The 19443-nt window shown below is 43.8% G+C and overlaps 1 protein-coding gene and 1 pseudogene across 1 annotated transcript; both read left to right on the top strand.

Moving 5' to 3' along the window:
• Nucleotides 1–3268: 3268 nt before the first annotated feature.
• LOC129822653 (serine palmitoyltransferase small subunit B-like) lies at nucleotides 3269–4424 on the top strand. The gene has a single exon (XM_055881014.1). It carries the CDS (start codon nucleotides 3456–3458, stop codon nucleotides 3702–3704), a length of 249 nt encoding a protein of 82 aa, XP_055736989.1. The 5' UTR covers nucleotides 3269–3455; the 3' UTR covers nucleotides 3705–4424.
• Nucleotides 4425–17276: 12852 nt separating this feature from the next.
• Nucleotides 17277–19090, top strand: LOC129822652 (otolin-1-A-like; annotated as a pseudogene).
• Nucleotides 19091–19443: the final 353 nt, after the last annotated feature.

Here is a 19443-nt window from a genome sequence, read left to right as displayed (position 1 = left end):
GGGGGAGGTTGAGTGCTTCTGAGGAAATGTTAGATATATACTACCGTTCAAAAGTTTGGGGTCACCAGTCTCAATGTCAACAGTGAAGAGACAATTCCGGGATGCTGGCCTTCTAGGCAGAGTTGCAAAGAAAAAGCTATATCTCAGACTGGCCAATAAAAAGAGAAGGATAAGATGGGCAAAAGAACACAGACACTGGACAGAGGAACTCGGCCTAGGCCAGCATCCCGGAGTCGACTCTTCACTGTTGACGTTGAGACTGGTGTTTTTTGGGTACTATTTAATGACGCTGCCAGTTGAGGACCTGTTTCTCAAACTAGACACACTAATGTACTCTTGTCCTCTTGTTCAGTTGTTCACCGGGGCCTCCCACTCCTCTTTCTATTCTGGTTAGAGACAGTTTGCGCTGTTCTGTGAAGGGAGTAGTACACAGCGCTGTACGAGATCTTCAGTTTCTTTTCAATGTCTCGCATGGAATAGCCTCAGAACAAGAATAGACTGACGAGTTTCAGAAGAAAGTTCTTTGTTTCTGACCATTTTGAGCCTGTAATCGAACCCACAAATGCTGATGCTTCAGATACTCAACTAGTCTAAACTTTTATTGCTTCTTTAATCAGAACAACAGTTTTCAGCTGTGCTAACATAATTGCAACAGGGTTTTCTAATGTTCAATTAGCCTTTTAAAATGATAAACTTAGATTAACTAACACAACGTGCCATTGGAACAGAGGAGTGATGGTTGCTGATAATGGGTCGCTGTACGCCTTTGTAGATATTCCATAAAAAATCTGCCGTTTCCAGCTACAATAGTCACTTACAACATTAACAATGTCTACACTGTATTTCTGATCAATTTGATATTTTAATGGACAAAATATGTTTTTGAAAGGAAACAAGGGCATTTTTAAGTGACCCCAAACTTTTGAATGGTAGTAAATATTAGGAGAGAGAGAAAGGTGTGTTATGTGCCACTTCTCAGTCTTGTTTGAAGAGGGAGGAGGCGGGATCTTGTTTTTTAGCAACTTAAACAGGTTTTTAGGGGTAACCAGATCCTTGAGAAAGTAACTAGGTCTCTGAGACAGAGGAGGACAATAAGGTAGAGCAGGGGGTTCTCTACCATCCCTCCCACTCTCTCCCCCTGACCCCTTTTTCTCACCCACCTCCTCTCCACACACCTACAGTATACGCTCTCTCCATCAAAGCCTGTTCTTATCACACACTCACCTCATTTCTATCACCTCCTTTTTCTGACCCCGTTTGTCCACTTTTCACTCTCCTTCCAATAATACTATTGAAAAATCAGTGAGCTACCTGACTGTTCAACTGTTTAGAGTCCCAAATAGTGACATGCTCCCTCGTGCTGTGAGTCTGGCTTCCGGCAAGCAGAACTGTCATGTTCAAAGCGAACAGGGGGGATGCCTGAAGAGAATTATAGAGGACTCTGTCCCATTATCGTGTGTGTGCGCACAGGCAGCGCTATTGAGGCCATCTCCATTTTGAAGTAGTCAATTTTCTTCTACTAATTCTAAGAGTTGGTAAACAAACTAAAAGGGTGCACACTGCCACCTGGAGTGTTGTTTGAACAGGTATAAAGCCAAGGTTGATGATTTACTGCCACCTGCAGTTATGGAATGTTTTCTCACAAGTATAAATCATTATGCGATCCTTCCTTAACCCATAGGAAGTACCACTCAGTTGATTACTTCAAAATATCAAACATCCTCGAAGGCACTGCCCATGCTAAAACAGGCTTTTGGCCACTAGAGTCCTCTATCGTACTCTATGAGAATGCCATACAAAAGTTGCTTGGACAAGCGCGTCATGTGTCTCCTATCCAATAATGCAGGACAGAGTTTTCATGACTATTCCACTGACTTAACGACTATGGATTAGCCCTATTTGTGAAGAATCCTGCTTTATTTAGATGTTCATTTAAAGACACACGTGCACCCAACACTCTGTCCACCCAACACTCTGTCTGTAAAACCCCCACTCCAGGGAAAGAGAGAGTAGTGGGTGTGGTGTAAAGAACATTACCTGCTACATGTAGGCTATATTGGTGAACAGGTAGTGCAGCTTTTTACACAAAGCAGCGTAACTGTAGTGGGACACAGGCCATTCTCTCTGGTGTCCTGCAATACACTTTATCCAGTAGAACCGAGGGAGCGCGGTCAGCAGCAAGTTATCAGACAGAGAGGTGAGCTCACTTTTATAGGATCCTTATTGTTGTTTTTTGTTGGCCTACAGATTGTTACAGATTCTTATTGTGTCGTATAGGCATGTAGGCTAGCATGTAGACTACATTCATGTGAGAAGGCCTATTCAATTGTTACATAATGTCTCTCTAGGGCATTAGATAGCCACAATTATTTATCAGAGAGGTGTAACAGGAAAGGACCTGGAAAACCAGCACACATGCTTGGATTAGATTTTAGGTTTATTTATTGACATGCCACAGTGTGTGTTTTTATCTATTTGGTCCATAACTGTTTATTAATGAGTAGGCTATTACTCTGGTGAAGAAGTGTGCACTGGTGTCAGGTGAGTTTCTGACTCAGAGAGGCTTTCCTATTGTGCCCTAGCTACTTAATGTCAATTACCCTGTGTGGAAGTAGAGTAAATGTCTGTTCCTTTCCACCATCTGTACGGTGGTGGACCCTTTTGACATCATTGACAATAAAAAGGAAGGTGCCAAGTGTGCTGTTTGAGTGGAACACTGTGTGTGTGTGTGTGTACTGTGCATGCGTGCAGACTTAATTGACCTTGTCTGGGGCTCTCAGGAGCTAATTTCTACAGGTCCTCTCCACCAGAGAGACCCCTGTGGCCTCCAGGGGACATGGGCTATGATTGACCCTGGACCTTCTAATTAATAAACACAGACCCACAATGAATGTGTTTTCTAATACCATTTTTCATTGTTTCCTCCCTCAATGATATGGTAGGTATGTAAGACATGGGTGATTACATAGTAGCAGGCACACTGAAAGCTGAAGAAGACTAGGGTTTATAATGAGACTACTACAAACACTTGAGGTTATATCACTGAACTAAGATTTTCCCCCAACACGCATGCATACACACACACACACGGTAAACTCATTTTTCAGCTACGAAGTGTTTTCCCTCTTGCAATTGGTGATGCCTCCTGGGAAAATAGGGGTAATTCTATCAGGTGAGCCGACTAACTGTATATCTTTCCACATGATTGATGTTGTGTTGTCTGTCTTGTGTGTTTGTTTGTGTTCATGTCCATTATGTGTCTCCTGCTGCCATTATCACTGCCACCCTCCTCCTTTCTTTCTCTCTTTCTTTCTCCCTCCCTTTATTTCTCTTTCTTTTTCTCTCTCTCCTATCTTCCTATCCCTCCTCTCCTCCTTCCCTCTCTCTTATCTTGCTCTCTCTGTTCCTTTCTCTGCCCCTCCCTCTCCCATCCTCACCCTGACCACTGGAGCAGCATGAGGATGGACTTTAAATATTTGAAGGAGTACCTGGGCTGGCTGTACTACCAGTACCTGCTCATCACAGGCATATATGTGCTGGAACCCTGGGAGCAGTCCATCTTCAACTCTGTCCTCTTCTCCTCCATGGCCATGGTCATCTACACCTCCTACACCTTCGTGCCTGTACACGTGCGTCTGGCACACAAGTTCTTCTCCGGAATCTGCGGGGAACAGCCAGAGAGCACCATGGCACTCATAAAGTAAGCAGTGGATGAATGGGATGGATGGCAGGAAGGAGATTGGGAATAAGAAGGGAGGACCCCCTATCTAAGATCTTGACATTTGACCTTGACCTCACTTGACTCGATGGCCGTCTGACCTCTCAGTTCTCTCTCACCACCCTCTCACCATACAGTCACCCACTACTCCCACAATCCACAATACTCTACTACCTACTCAGCAAAGGAAGGTTGAGTTTAGGATGTTTCTGTGAAATATTCTGGGAGAATACCTCCCTTTACTACTGTCATAAAGCAAATCTTTCCCTAGACTAGTCTCCTGCTATACAACGTAATCAGAGACATTGAGACCAGGCAAAGATTACAAGATTTTTACATTTTCCTCCCAACCCTAAATATGTCTGATGATTTGTCAATGAATACATTGATCAAACTGAACAATCATATCCTTGTGTGCACAGCCCTGCCCTCCATCCACAGGGTTTTTACTGTTGCTATGCTTGGCAAGAGGAAATATTAGCTCTCTGGTTCAGGCTTTGCTTTGTCATTGACTTAAGGACCTTCTGATTTAGTCTGTATATGATTTGTAACTATATTTATATTGATATTTATATGCACTGGTAAAGCTTGGCTGGTTACAATGTAAATTACGAAAAAGTTTGTTTTCTCTTGTGGCCATGTACAGTGCATTCAGGAAGTATTCAGACCCCTAGACTTTTTCCACATTTTGTTACTTTACAGTCTTATTAAAAATACCCTATAATGACTAAGCAAAAACAGGTTTTCAAGAAAAATCATAGCAAATGTATTAAAAATAAAAAACAGAAATACCTTACTTACATAATAAGTATTCAGCCCTTTGCTATGCGTTTTGAAATTGAGCTCAGGTGCATCCTGTTTCCATGGATCATCATTGAGATGTTTCTACAACTTGATTGGAGTCCACCTGTGGTAAATTCAATTGATTGGACATGATTTGGAAAGGCACATACCTGTCTATATAAGGTCCCATAGTTAACAGTGCATGTCAGAGAAAAAACCAAGCCATGAGGTTGAAGGAACTGTCCGTAGAGCTACGAGACAGGATTGTGTCGAGGTACAGATCTGGGGAAGGGTACCAAAACATTTCTGAAGCATTGAAGATCCCCAAGAACAGAGTGGCCTCCATCATTCTTAAATGGAAGAAGTTTGGAACCATCAAGACTCTTCCTAGAGCTGGCCGCCCGGCCAAATTGAGCAATCGGGGGAGAAGGGCCTTGGTCAGGGAGGTGACCAAGAACCTGATGGTCACTCTGACAGAGTTCCAGAGTTAATCTTTGGAGATGGGATAACCTTCCGGGAGGACAACCATCTCTGCAGCACTCCACCAATCAGGCCTTTATGGTAGAGTGGCCAGACGGAAGCCACTCCTCAGTAAAAGGCACATGACAGCCCGCTTGGAGTTTGCCAAGATTCCCTGGTCTGATGAAACCAATATTGAGCTCTTTGACCTGAATGCCAAGCGGAGGAAACCTGGCACCATCTCTACGGCGAAACATGTTGGTGGTAGCATCATGCTGTGTGGATGTGTTTCAACTGCAGAGACTGGGAGACCAGTCAGGATCGAAGGAAAGATGAACGGAGCAGAGTACAAAGAGATCCTTTATGAAAACCTGATCCAGAGCACTCAGGAACTCAGAACTGGGGCGAAGGTTAATTTTTCAACAGGACAACGACCCTAAGCACACAGCCAAGACAACAGAGGAGTGGCTTCAGGACAAGTGTCTGAATGTCCTGGAGTGGCCCAGCCAAAGCCCAGACTTGAACCTGATCGAACATCTCTGGAGAGACCTGAAAACAGCTGTGCAGCGACACACCCCATCCAACCTGACAGAGCTTGAGAGGATCTGCAGAGAATGGGAGAAACTCCCCAAATACAGGTGTGCTAAGCTGTAGCGTCATACTCACAACTCGAGGTTGTAAAAAATCCCAACGGTGCGTCAACAAAGTACTGAGTAAAGGGTCTGAATACATATGTAAACGTGATATTTCAGTTTTTTATTTTTAAGACATTTTCAAAAAAAACAAAAAAACAGTTTTCGCTTTGTCATTAGGGGGTATTGTGTGTAGATTGATGAGGGGGAAAAACAATTGAATCCATTTAACAATAAGGCTGTAAAAGTCAAGGGGTCTGAATACTTTCGAATGCACTGTACATTACTGAATATGTTGTTTTCCTTCAAATTAAAGTACTTTTCTATCCTTTCAGTAAGCCTAATCATTAGTGGTCGAGACATTTCTGATGGCTTGATCACAGAGTTGCGTTAGGACAATGGATCACTGTGTGGCCTTAAACATTTACTGATATCTATGGTATATTTGTCTCTCATCACTGGATTCTTCAGAAATAAAGCAATTTTACAAATGTGAAAGAATGATCTGTTGGTGTTTACATTTAACTGTATTTGCATTCAAGACCTAAACTAGAGAAACAGAGTGGTGTTGATTTCAGTGCAGCTGTTTTGAGTCAAGTGTATTGATTTGATCTTGCACAGTATGTTTAGTGTTAATATATTCGTGTACAGTATATTATATAACAGGAAAATATTATTGCCTGCTGTATAATGTAAATGGGGTTGCAGAGTGGTCATGACTGAAAACAAATCAAAATGACAACAAAAGCCTGGGTGGTACATTCCACTTCTAAGGGACAGCTGTGAGTCCAGGGCGTTGAGAGGGCTGTGCCACCCAACCAGTTCCCCCTCAGAGTACAGGAATTAGTGACCTGGGGTTTGGTTTACACACATCCTTTTATGTGGAGGCGTATTATTATTCTCCTAAGGAGGACTGTTACTTCTTACCACAGTAGGCTACCAGGCTGGTGTAAAGCCTAGAAGAAGAGACTACTGTACATTTATTTCCCTCTCTCTGCCTATGCATCTGTTAATCTTGCTCTTAAATAATGTCACATGTATACTCTGAACCGTAGACAATGGGAAGTATTGTGTTCACCAAAACAACTTGAAAACTCTGTAAATATGTAGAGAAGTGTTATGGCCATTGCTAATACTCCAGACGGACATATGACAAAGGTAAACAAGAATAAACGACCCAATACAAGACACCAACCTGACAATGAAGTTATATAATTCATGTCACTTAAAAGGGATTGTGACATTTAACCCTCATACTACCAACATATTTTACATACATGGACTACCGATCATACAATCATGAAGCAAATATCATAGCAAGTCTTATCAAAATATTAGAAAACAACCAAAAAATGCAGTTTTTTCCTTTAAATAATATACAGCTTTTTTCCAAAGTACAGTCCACATTAGTACTAAAAAGTTGATTTACGATCAGTTGGTAGAATCGTTTAGCGATACACCAGAATTTGAAATATACTTAATATTATTGACAAACAGTGATAATGACCAAAATATGGTTATATATCATTTTTTAAATTTACTTACCCCACAGCCAGCATTAGCATCGCTGCTAGTGAAACAATGGGAATGGTATGGCCAATGGTGAGTAGGATGCTTCAAAAATCATGTCCAAATCCTTAAAGTCACTTCAAACCAAATGTTATAGCAACCCAAATACCATTACAAGTTGCATATATAGAATATTGGAGGATATTATAGGAGTTCAGCTATTTATATAACATTTTCCGTAAGAATATAAACCAATACAGCCCCATGTGTACATTCAGAGGGTGGCTGGTTTCTGTATTACAGTTCTACCAAGTATTCATACCACTGACAAACTTGTATGAGTTGTTTTGACTGCAACTAAGCATATATCTAGATTTGGTACACATTTTTATTTAGATTTTGTACACATTTATACCTAGTTATAACCAGTTGTACACACCAGTACTTGCCTGAATACTCAGCCTGAAATGAATTCCGCTGCTCTATCGATCGCTACATGTATTGTCTAAATCTGCCATCCTAGAAGTCGTTTGTGTGACTTCAAAATGAGGGGAGTTGTACAAAACAAATGTATCAGCGATTTGATTGTCTATAACAAATCTAATCAGAGTATCAAAGTTGATAACGTCAGCATGTAGGCCGGTTCTGGCCCAACCTGTCGGTTTCTGGGACCAATCCAAACAGTCAGAATGTGTTCCCATTCTAGAAATTGTAGGGAGGCAAATCCAGACTCATTGTGGAGACAAAATGTCAGTTTGGCCGGAGCAATGTGGATTTGTAGCCAGGCAACACCAGTACAGCTCCCAGGGTAGATTCTGAGTGTATCTAAGTTCTGTATCGCAGTTCTATTAAGTATTTATACTATTGGCAGACGTTGTATATCATTGGCAGATTTTTATATGTACAAAAATACGGTAATTTTGGATTTGTACATAGTCATACGATAGATATGTGGTGTAGAAAAGTACAATCTTAGGTGACTACATCGGGAGCTGTATCTCTGCAAATGATCAGTTTATCTGGTCAAAATCACTGATACAGGTCACCCTCCACCCTCCGGTGAATCTATGTCTACAGAGAAACATAGATTCAAATAAAGTTCTTATCTATCAAATGACTATAGGTGGAATTATGTGTTTTTGGCTAGGGTTAAAATGTCCCCAAAGGACTTTAAAAAGTGTTTAAGTCTATATTGATACAGAAACACTAAATAATGATTTTGATTTGTTAAGAATTTGTTGACTGACAAAGTCAGAAGAAATTGAAGAATTGAATTAACCACCTTTAGGCTATGATAAAAAAATATGCCTCTGTGTTCAAAATGACCTCAGTCGGTAGTATTAGGGTTAAAAAGGATGAAGGGTGAAGGAAACTGAAAATTCACATTTACGTTTCTGTTTTTAAAGAGGCTGGCTCTGTTGCTGTTTCAGAACCTGGAACTGGAAACCACCCCCTTATTCTTTCCAGGAATAATAAATATATTTTCTCTATGGGGAATATTAAGACCTGAGTTATGCGAGCGTAAATTGAACATTATTCTATTTTTATGTGGGAATGTGGGAAATGCCAGTGCCAGCAAGACGTTTGGGGTGGAGATCAAAAAAGAAATGGACGTGTGGCAGAGGTCAAGTTAAATCAAATCAAATTGTATTTGTCACATGCGCCGAATACAACTAGGGGTCCCGTGTGACTCAGTTGGTAAAGCATGGTGCTTACAACGCCAGAGTTGTGGGTTCGAGTCCCACGGGGGACCAGTAGGGGGGAAAGTACAAAAACGTGTACACTCAATACTGTAAGTCACTCTGGATCAAAGCATCTGGTAAATGACTCAAATGTAAAATATGTCGTCTTCACTGTGAAATGCTTATGAGCCCTTCCTAACAATGCAGAGTAAAAACATGTAATAACATAAGAGGGATATAATATATATCCTAGAATGGAGCTATATATAGGGAGTACCAGTACCAGATCAATGTGCAGGGTTATGAGGTATTTGAGTTAGATATGTACCTGAAGGCAGAGTAAAGTGACTAAGCATCACAATTAGTAAGAGTAAAATAAAGAACAGTGCAGCAGAAAATTATGAGTGTAAAAGTGTGTAATGTGTTGTGAGTGTGTGTATATAGTCTAGTGAGCGTGCATAGGGTCAGTACAGATAGTTTGGGTAACATGAATTGACTATTTAGCAGTCTTATGGTTTGGGGGTAGAAGCTGTCTCGGAGCCTGTTGGTCCAAGAACCAACACTCTGGTACAGTTTGCCGGAGGGTAGCAGAGTGAACAGTCTATGGCTTGGGTGGCTGGATTCTTTGGCAATTTTTCAGGCTTTCCTCTGACACTGCCTGATATAGAGGTCCTGGATGGCAGGGAGCTCGGCCCCAGTGATGTACTGGGCTGTCCATATCACCCTCTGTAGCGCTTTGTGGTCAAGGGCGTTACATTTGCCATACCAAGCGGTGATGCAGCCAGTCAGGATGCTCTCAATGGTGCAACTGTAGAACTTTTTGAGGATCCGAGGGAGAGGGAGGGAGAGGTTGTTGTCCTGGCACCACACAGTCTCTGACCTCCTCCCTGTAAGGCTGACTCATTGCCATCGGTGATTGGGCCTACCAATGTTGTGTCGTCAGCAAACTTGATGATGGTGTTGGAGTCGTGCGTGGCCACACAGTCGTGGGTGAACAGGGAGTACAGGAGGGGACTAAGCATACACCCCTGTGGGGCCCCCGTGTTGAGGGTCAGTGTGGCGAGGTGTTGTTACCCTCAACACCTGGGTCCGGCCCGTTAGGAAGTCCATGATGCAGTTGCAGAGGGAGGGGTTCAGTTCCAGGGTCTCTAGATTGGGGATGGACTATGGTGTTGAACGCTGAGCTGTAGTCTATGAATAGCATTGTCACATATTTATTTCCGCTCTTGTCCAGGTGGGAGAGGGCAGCGTAAAGTACAATTGAGATTGCGTCATCTGTGGATCTGTTAGGGTGGTATGTGAATTGGAGTGTTTCTAGAGTGTCTGGAATGATGGTGTTGATGTGTGTCATGACCAGCATTTTAAAGCTGGTCATGACATGTGAGTGCTATTTAGGCAGGTTAACTTCGAGCTCTTGGGAAAAGGGACAATGGTGGTCTGCTTGAAACATGTTGGGACAAGGAGATTTTTAAAATGTCTGTGAAGACACTTGTCAGCTGGCCTGCATAAAAGGCATTTAGCACGTTTGGGAATTGTGCATCGCTGGGCAACTCATGGCTGGGCATCCCTTTGTAATCCGTTATCATCTACAAGCCCTGCCACATAGGACAAACATTGGAGCCAGCGTAATACTATCCCAACTTCCTCCTATATTGTCCTTTGCATGTTTGATGTCTTGTCGGAGGTCGACGTGGGCTTCCTTGTATGTGTCTACCGTATTCTGACCTTGACTTCATTCCACCACCTTTACGCGCAAAGAAGCCATGAATAGGGTCGAGCGAACCTGCCGGTTCTGTCACGCCCTGACCTACAACACCATAGAGAACCCCGAGGGCTCTCTATGGTCAGGGCGTGACTAGTTTTTTTTCTTCTAGTTATTGTGTTTCTATGTTGGTGTGTTTGTATGGTTCCCAATTGGAGGCAGCTGATGATCGTTGCCTCTAATTGGGGATCATACTTAGGTTGTCATTTTTCCCACCTGCGATGTGGGATATTGTTTTTGTTTAGTGCTATGTGCGCTACGAACTGCACGTTCGTTTATTTATTTGTTGTTTGAAGTTTCACCTCAATAAATATGTGGAACTCTACACACGCTGCACGTTGGTCCACTCATTATAACGAACGTGACAGGTTCCAAGTGAAAAAAACATCTACTTCATCTTTTCAAATAGAATTAACAGCATTCTCCATGCACTGTCATTTATACATTGATATGATAAGAGCTATTGATAAGGGCTAGGTAAAATAGTAAGTGAACAGAAAAACTAATTGAATAAAAAACTACCTGATCAAAATTGTATTCCACTTCTCCAGGCAGAGGCCAGTCTTTTCTCTGTCCTGCTCTGAAAGAGCCTCATTATTGCAGATGAACTTCAATGAATCATATTGAGTGAAACAATGCACAGGAACCCTACCCTCTCCGCCCCTCCCTTCCCCTCCAGAATGGGTTATGCTTCATTAGTGACAGTAGATGAAATCAGAACTCCCTCATCTAATGATCAAATGTAAATAAAGAGAGCTATCGGTCTTGACGCTAACTCAGTAAACACAACCACAATGGGCCCAATGCTAAGTAACACTGTTTACGTTTGAACCTCTCACCTTTCTTGGCTTGCTTTGTTGTTGCTTCTCACAGTACATCCTTGTGGGGACCAAAGAATTGATTTCCATTAAAAATCTTATTTCCTCTAACCCTAAACCTAACCCTAACCTTAACCCCTATACTTTTTCCTTGTGGGGACCGGCAAAATGTCCCCACCTGTCTGAATTATCCTTGTTTTGCTACAGTAAAAGCACAAAAACACACAGTATGATATTGATCAGGTTTTGAAGGCCTACATTTCTGATGTAAAACACAACACAGTTGTTAGGGCACCCCTAGAGACTGTATTTCAGTGTTTCCCAAACACGGTCTAGGTCAAAAACCAAAACGTGCACCCCTTGGGGTCCTGAGTTTGGGAAACCCTGCTGTAACTCCACCTATCCATTCACTCACTCATACAGTTTTAGTCGAGTGCAGGGTTGTGGCATTACTAACTTTGTCCCCATGGTAATGAGCAAAGCTTTTGTTTAGTGAGAACTGTGATTGACAAGGAGCAGAGTGAGCCAATTTCATTTACTCACAGAGAGAAAGAAAGACACATATTAATATGATACAGATTTACTATCAAAGCCATGTAAATCTTTAATGAGAGTTTGTTCAAGGATCATTATTTTACTAGTTAATCTATCTGTTCTCTTGGTTCGTTTTCATCAGATTGGATTTGTTCTGGTCCTCTCAGATAGACACACACAATCACAGACAGCAAAGAAAGCCTAACACTAAGCACGTGCCATTTGTACTGTTTGTTTTGAGGGTAGTCTGTTTGCTTTACCTGGTTGGGTGGAGAAATCATTGAGGTCAGTCATTAGACTGGTGTGCGTGCCGGTGTATTTGTGGGAGAGAGGAAGAAAGGGTCCTTTTTGGTTGAACAGGTGTACATCTCCCTTCTACAATGCAAAGATGGAGGTGATCATGGTGAGCACCTGTTTTTGTGGACAGTTGGACGCCCCTCCCTGCTGTCCCCTCATCTCCAGAGACGAGGTGAGCTAGGTAATAGACTGGCCATGGAGTTATAGAATTCCATCACGCCCTGAGCAAACTCAACCTCACATGATCGCTACTGGATTCAAACTAAAGAGAAAATAAGGAGGCATGGGAGAGTATGACCGATAGTCACCCCCAGAAGGGTTGGTTAGTAAGTTCATAGCCCATAGCCTTACATGACGACACCACACACAGATTAGGCATGTCACCATGTATATGGTTATGCATGTGGAGAGATGGTTAGGGTTAAAACTGCCTCCCCAGTTCCACTTGTCTTTCTGTCATGTACCATCATATAATGAGATTGTCCTCTACCTATAGATAAAAGACAGCAGAGAAATTAATATGAATCATGGTGTTTCACATTGCAGACCTATCTATGTTATGTAAATATGTGTGTAAGAGTAGCTCAGGACAAATAAGCTTTGGGTTCTGTTGTGTGTATCCAAGGAACAGGACTGGTGGGGAGGCCTCAGTGACTTATTTTATCAAACAACACTGCCACCTAGTGGCTATGGGATGTTAGGAACAGGGGGAGGGCAGGAGAGAGAGCAGGATTTGAACACACAGGAGCCCAGGGGAGTGGGGTCAGGTCAGGTTTCTAGGTCAGGGTTACCATCAGTAAGTGTGTGGCTTGACATCACTGTGCTCCATTATGGATGATGGTAGAACTGATCGCTCAACCATAACCTATGGTCTCCCTGTCAACCTATTCTCAAAGACATACTGTTAATGTGACATAAACAAGCACCATTTTACCATATATCACTGTTGTTTAGAAAAATCTATATCCCTCTCTCTCTTTGCCACTCTTTTCAGCCCTCTTCTCATCTGCTCCATTTCTCGTTATCTCCTTTTCTCAATCAACAGTGACTACTGACCTTCAGACTGACCGGACACAAGACAAGGCCAACACCTGATGCTGGTAAATATGTATTTTTGCCGTCATACTGTAGATATTGAGGCAAGTCTGACTATAGCCTAATATTTAGCAAATAGTTAAAACATGCTCGTCAGTAAGTATTGCATCTCTATGTTAAAGTGGAATAGGTGTTAAAAATGTTTTGGGCGAACTAGACCTTGTGCCTGTTTTGATGAAAAAGAAATCAAACTTTTTTCAATAACTTTTATTTTTCCTTCATGTAATGAATGGATATTTGATAAGTTGTTTAATGCTTATTTGAATTAGCACTTATGTATGCTACGTGCCTTGCATGCAATCCTGGCCCTAGATTTTTTACCCTTCTATAAAATATAAAGTGTTGACATATTCTCTAGAAAATGTGTGTTGCTAAACATTCTTTTTCAGCTATTCTTTATTAGTAAGATGTAGGCCTAAAACAATGGATAGAACACCAAACCCTGTGTGTTAGAGAGAGAGAGAGAGAGAGAGAGAGAGAGAGAGAGAGAGAGAGAGAGAGAGAGAGAGAGAGAGAGAGAGAGAGAGAGAGAGAGAGAGAGAGAGAGAGAGAGAGAGAGAGAGAGAGAGAGAGAGAGAGAGAGAGAGAGAGAGAGAGAGAGAGAGAGAGAGAGAGAGAGAGAGAGAGAGAGAGAGAGAGAGAGAGAGAGAGAGAGAGAGAGAGAGAGAGAGAGAGAGAGAGAGAGAGAGAGAGATTGGTTGGTGGTTGGTTTTTAAAAGCTTTTCTAATGGTTCTTCGATGACTTACAGCCTGTCCTTTCTCCACAGGGTCATAGAGAAGTCCACTTGGAGCTCTACACCTGATCATAGTCTGGGTTACTCTACCTCTGTGGGACGGGGTCCGACCCGGGGCTAGGGGGCAGGTAGAGAACGTAGGTGGGGGGAAACAAGTGGGTGGTACCAGAGCACTTTTACCTTGCACTCACCTGACCATGACCCTCTTTCTCTTTCTTTCTCTTTCTCCCCTGTAACCCACTCCCAGACCCTGTTTTCCCCAACTACCCCCACCTCTTTTGGCCCTGGGCTCCTCACTCCCCACAACCCCTTACTCAGGGATCACTCTCCTGGGGTCTCTCTCCACGCAGACACCCCTCTGTGTCTCTGGGGAGTCTGCTTGGGTCTTTGATACCCTTGCCATGCTTCAGCTTCCATCTCACAATACAATTAGGCTCTGTGCTTAAGTGATAAAAGCAAATACTTTTTATGCTGCCTTCTTCAGTAACGCTCAATGGTAAACCAACAACCAAGATATTTTAAGAAAATAGGGTGTACCTGTTCTAGATTGACATTTCCATTTCAATATTGAACAACTCAAGAAAAGTGTGTCAGATAATATGAAGGTATTGCTTGGTCTCACTACATAAGAGGCATATATTTATTTGCCAAAACTTCAAGCACCAAAGTCATTAGTTGCTAATTCCAAGGTCTCTAGATTTCACTTGATAAGGCAGGCTGGGCTGTTGAACAAGAATCTGTCTATGGCCAGGTTAGTGTACCAGGGGATAATCTGAGAGGAAAAGGAACTGGTGTTTTGGTAGAGGGCATCAATCAGAAACTAAGACTGACATTTTGATAATGGTCATCCTGTCATCCTACTCACTAGGGCTAAAAGGAAATGTTCACCCAGGAGGCAAACAACTGTCTGATCTTTCACACATGCACACACTCACACACCTTCCCGCCTGCACTCCTACATCCTCTATACTGACACTTAGAGATCTTCTTTCCATGACGAGTCTTAGTTAATGTAAAGTACACATGCAAGTCATCCTGCCTCTGTCCCTGCTCCACTGCTCCTGCTCTATTCTTGACTGTATATGTTTTTCTCCATGGTGCTGTACTGTGGGAGCGCCTGGGGTCACGGGCAGTGCCCGTGTTAGGTGAGTGGGCAGGTGAGCGGTGCTTGTGTTCCTGTGGTGGCGAGGCTGGTAAACTGACCAGTTCTGTTGTGTGGACTGAATGGAGGAGTGAGACTGAGGGGTGGAACCTCAACGAGCCATCTCAGGGACGGACCACGTTCAAACTGCTTGGAAGGAGAGCCAGAGAGATGAAGGGAGAGCAAGAGAGATGGAGGGAGAGCAGGAGGCAGAGCTAATAAGAGGATACTAATAAGAAGATGCTAATAAGAGAATGCAAAGAGGAGAGGAGAAAGATGGAGGAAGAAAAAATAAGAAACAGTTGATAATTGAATATATGCAAATGGGAGGCACAGTCTTATATATTCAAAGTATAATTAAAGCTCTCCCTCACTACCCCTGGACCCCCTCCCCCCTTTCTCTATTCCTCTCCTTCCATCTCACCCTCACCTCCTCTCTCTATTTCCCTCTTTCATTTCCCCTCTTCCTGCAATTTTTTTGGGTGGTCATAGATCCCTCAGGGAGGTTGAGGTCTTTAACCACTGAACCCTGCCCTCTGGTGGTAGTAGTTTCATTTGTATCAGTCACGATCTGTCCTGTTATCACAGTGAGACTCAGTTTGCTATAACTGATGGTTATAACCATTCTTCTAACAAGAGATAGTTGGTTCCAGTGACTGTGCAGTGTGGCTCTGTGTTCACCTGTAGAGAGGTTTAGAGAGATAAGCTGTTTCCTTTGACGACAGCTCAGGTTTAGTAACTGTTGAGTGAGACAGTGAGATTAGTAGCGCTCTTTGGGGTAAGCTTTTCGTGGACAATCGCCAAGTAGATAGTGATGATACAGATCTTTGTTCTGCGGTAGTTATAGAGGATTTGGGCTAAGCAGAGTGGGGCACCCTAAACAGTATACCTGTAGCTACTGATTTACAACTGTAATCCCTATTACTGCTATACTCTTTTACACAAGCTCACAATGACTTGACCAATATGGCCAGGAGAAATGTACCTTCTTGTATTGGAGTTGAGCTGCACTCCCTCCCCCTGTAGTAAGACGTGTATGAACCCCACTATGGGGCCACTGGAAGCCTCCCAGCTTGGCTCTAGTCCCCCAGTAAGAGGGGGACTAGAGGGGGTGGCTGCGGGGCAGCAGGGTGGCTGCTGGAGGAATTTCTCCTCTATCAGGTGACCCGTTGCCTCTCTCCTCTCGCCCGGCCCACACCGGGGTAGTGCTTCTCACGGACACTGTATCCAGTGTCACAAAAGCACATTTTACACAACAGGGATACAGAGAGTGCGCCCAGGTGCAGTGGTCCTGCTTGGTCCAGCTCCAGGTTCTGCGAGAATAGCTTGTCGTTGGGTTTCAAACCTCCCCCTGGGCTCACAGCTCTACTCCTCATTGGTGGGGATGTCCATCATCATAGCCTTATAGAGATATCAAAGAGTTCCAGTGTTGCTGCTTCTGTAGTCTCCATGGTACTGTTAGACAGGGAATCAATGATTAGGCAGGCCCGTCATAATTAGGTAAGTGTCAAATTTGGATTTATTGCTTTATACTGAGCTCTGTTCAATAAGCGGTTTCTGTTTTGTTTGGCCTTTTTGTTTGACAACCCATTGTGAGGTGATGAGTTGAGTGCCTGTAAGTTCTCAATCAACATCTTTGTGATGAGGTCATGTCTGGCAGTGCTGTGACAGTGGAATATTGAGTGGTTCATATACAATAGAATGGTCTGCAACAGAGAGAGAAACAGAGGGAGGGAGAGAGAGATGGATGGATGGAAAAGAGAAGGTGTCAAACCCAGTCTTGATAGATGAAAAGATCATTTATATGTTTTTTTTTGGAGGACTGTTGTTGTTATGAGGTCTCATAAATGAGTCGAAAATACGTTGCTTTGAGCTACTGTAAATATTAATGTGGGATATACACCTAATATAATCAGTTCTGAAATAATGCTTTTTTTAACCAAAAACCATGCAGTGACAGGGCAAGCTCACTATCTCCTGTGCCATAAAGCTCCAGACCTCTTGGCAGAGGCTGTAGTAAGTAGTATGCTTACATACAGGGATGTTACATCAGTGTATGAGAAGTGGCAGTTTCTCCATTTCTCCCTCCTTAGATTCTTGTCAAACATCAGGATGCTCTCCTATCACTCTGCCCTCTTGGCAGTGGCAGTGATGTCATTCACAGTGACCAGTGTATCAACGAAGACCACTCAGCGACCAAAGTACCAATACACCAAGAAGCCTATGCCTTACCGCGAGCAGCCCCAGATTACCATGCAGCCCCTAACCACCATCATCCTTAAGACACTGAAATCAGTGGTGAAATCAGATCCCATGGATCCCTACCCCCTGGTTACTACAGAGACCACAACCTACCCCAGTGATGCCTACCAGGATCACTATACTGAAACCACAGGGCCCCCTGGTGTTGGGCATGATAATTACACCCTGGATTATAACGAGTGCTACTTCAACTTTTGTGAGTGCTGTCTATCAGAGAAGGGCCCTCGAGGGCCAAAAGGGGTCAGAGGACTACCAGGTATTGAAATCACTATAACAACATAGGGACCTTTAACAATACCAGTATACTGTAGTGGTGACCCATGGATTTTGATATCTTGTTGAAACTATTTTCTCCCAGGTTCACCTGGAGAAGAGGGGGAGCGAGGACCCAGAGGCTCTCCTGGACTGGCTGGTTCAAATGGAACTACAGGGCCAAAAGGAGACAGAGGTGAACACAAAAGAGAAACGATACACTATTTATTCGAGATATGTACACTTTCCTGGCTGTGTGAGCTAACAGTAGATTTATTGATTATTCAAAGTTGTCTGTTATCTATCTCCCTTTCCCAGGAGTTAAAGGTAACCAAGGATACCGTGGAATGGCAGGAACTCCGGGTATCCCAGGAAAACAAGGAGAGAGCGGTAACCAGCCAATCCTTATAACACATATATGCACATACAGGCAAAGAAATCATGAAACAAGGCTACCTGTACCTGTTCCAGCTTCCATAAAGGATTATTAAATCAAACATGTAAAATCAATGAATATCTTCCTCATAAATTCTGTCTGGGCCTAGTTGCTGAGACGGCCCACTTACACTGTGCTCTGCGCCCTGCAGGTGGATTTGGCTTTAAAGGTGAAAAAGGTGACAGAGGGCCTCCTGGGGTCAAAGGTGACTGGGGGGGAGAAGGGTGAAAGCCAAAATGGGACTAAGGGTGAGAGAGGGGAACCTGGAATAGAAGGCCCAACCGGACCCCCAGGACTGGCTGGTGCATAATACTTGAAGGGCTATAGAGGGGACCCTGGGCCTCCAGGTATTCAGGGACAGGTGGGCCTTCCTGGGGTGGATGGCATGCAGGGCTCCCCTGGTGTGGCGGGTGACCAGGGGGATCCAGGACCCCAGGGGCTCAAGGTGAGCCAGGGGTGCGAGAGCTGCCTGGACACTAGGGAGGGGAATGTTTGGGCCAAAGGGTGACAGAGGCTCCCCCGGAATGAGAGGGGACAGGGGCCCTCGGGGGATCAGAGGGGCGAAGGGTAACGGGGTGATTCAGAAACACTCAGCCTTCAGTGTGGGCCTCTCCCACAGTAAGTCCTTCCCTCCATCGGGCTTCCCTGTCCGCTTTGACAAGGTCTTCTACAACGGAGAGAACCACTACAACTCCTCCAGCAGTTTCACCTGTGCCCATGGGGGAGGTCTACATGTTCTCCTACCACATCACTGTGCGTAACAAGCCCCTGCGTGCCGCCCTGGTAGTTAATGGGGTGAGAAAGGTGCGGACGCGAGACTCTCTGTATGGGCAGGACATCAACCCTGGTGCTGCCGCAGCTGGCGGCGGGGGACCAGGTATGGCTGGAGACACGGAGGGACTGGAATGGAGTCTACGCCAGCAGTGATGACGACAGCACTTTCTCTGGCTTCCTGCTCTACGCTGACAAGCCCTGACAAACGATCTGATATCTAATACAATCAACTCTACTGTACCTCCACAATACCTAAACAATCTCTACTGAAACTCCTCCATACTCCACCTCACACTACCCATACTTTACCCCACAGACCAGCCCCTCTGGGCTGCTGCTCTACACAGACAACGCATGACAATGGAGCCCACTATGCCACCACAGTACCAGGCACTGTAAAACACCTCTATATGATTTGAATTGCAGCATTCACCCCATCTCTCTTTCATACTCCCTCTATAAACCCAAGAACATAAGAACATCTTTACAAGACTGTCAATCTGGTAGAATGAAAATTGATGCCAGTAAGACTGATAGCACTGGTGTAGTTTAAAG

The sequence above is a fragment of the Salvelinus fontinalis genome, chromosome 24 (assembly GCF_029448725.1).
Source record: "Salvelinus fontinalis isolate EN_2023a chromosome 24, ASM2944872v1, whole genome shotgun sequence".
Lineage (NCBI taxonomy): Eukaryota > Metazoa > Chordata > Actinopteri > Salmoniformes > Salmonidae > Salvelinus > Salvelinus fontinalis.
This window is presented reverse-complemented; position numbering and strand designations above follow the sequence as displayed.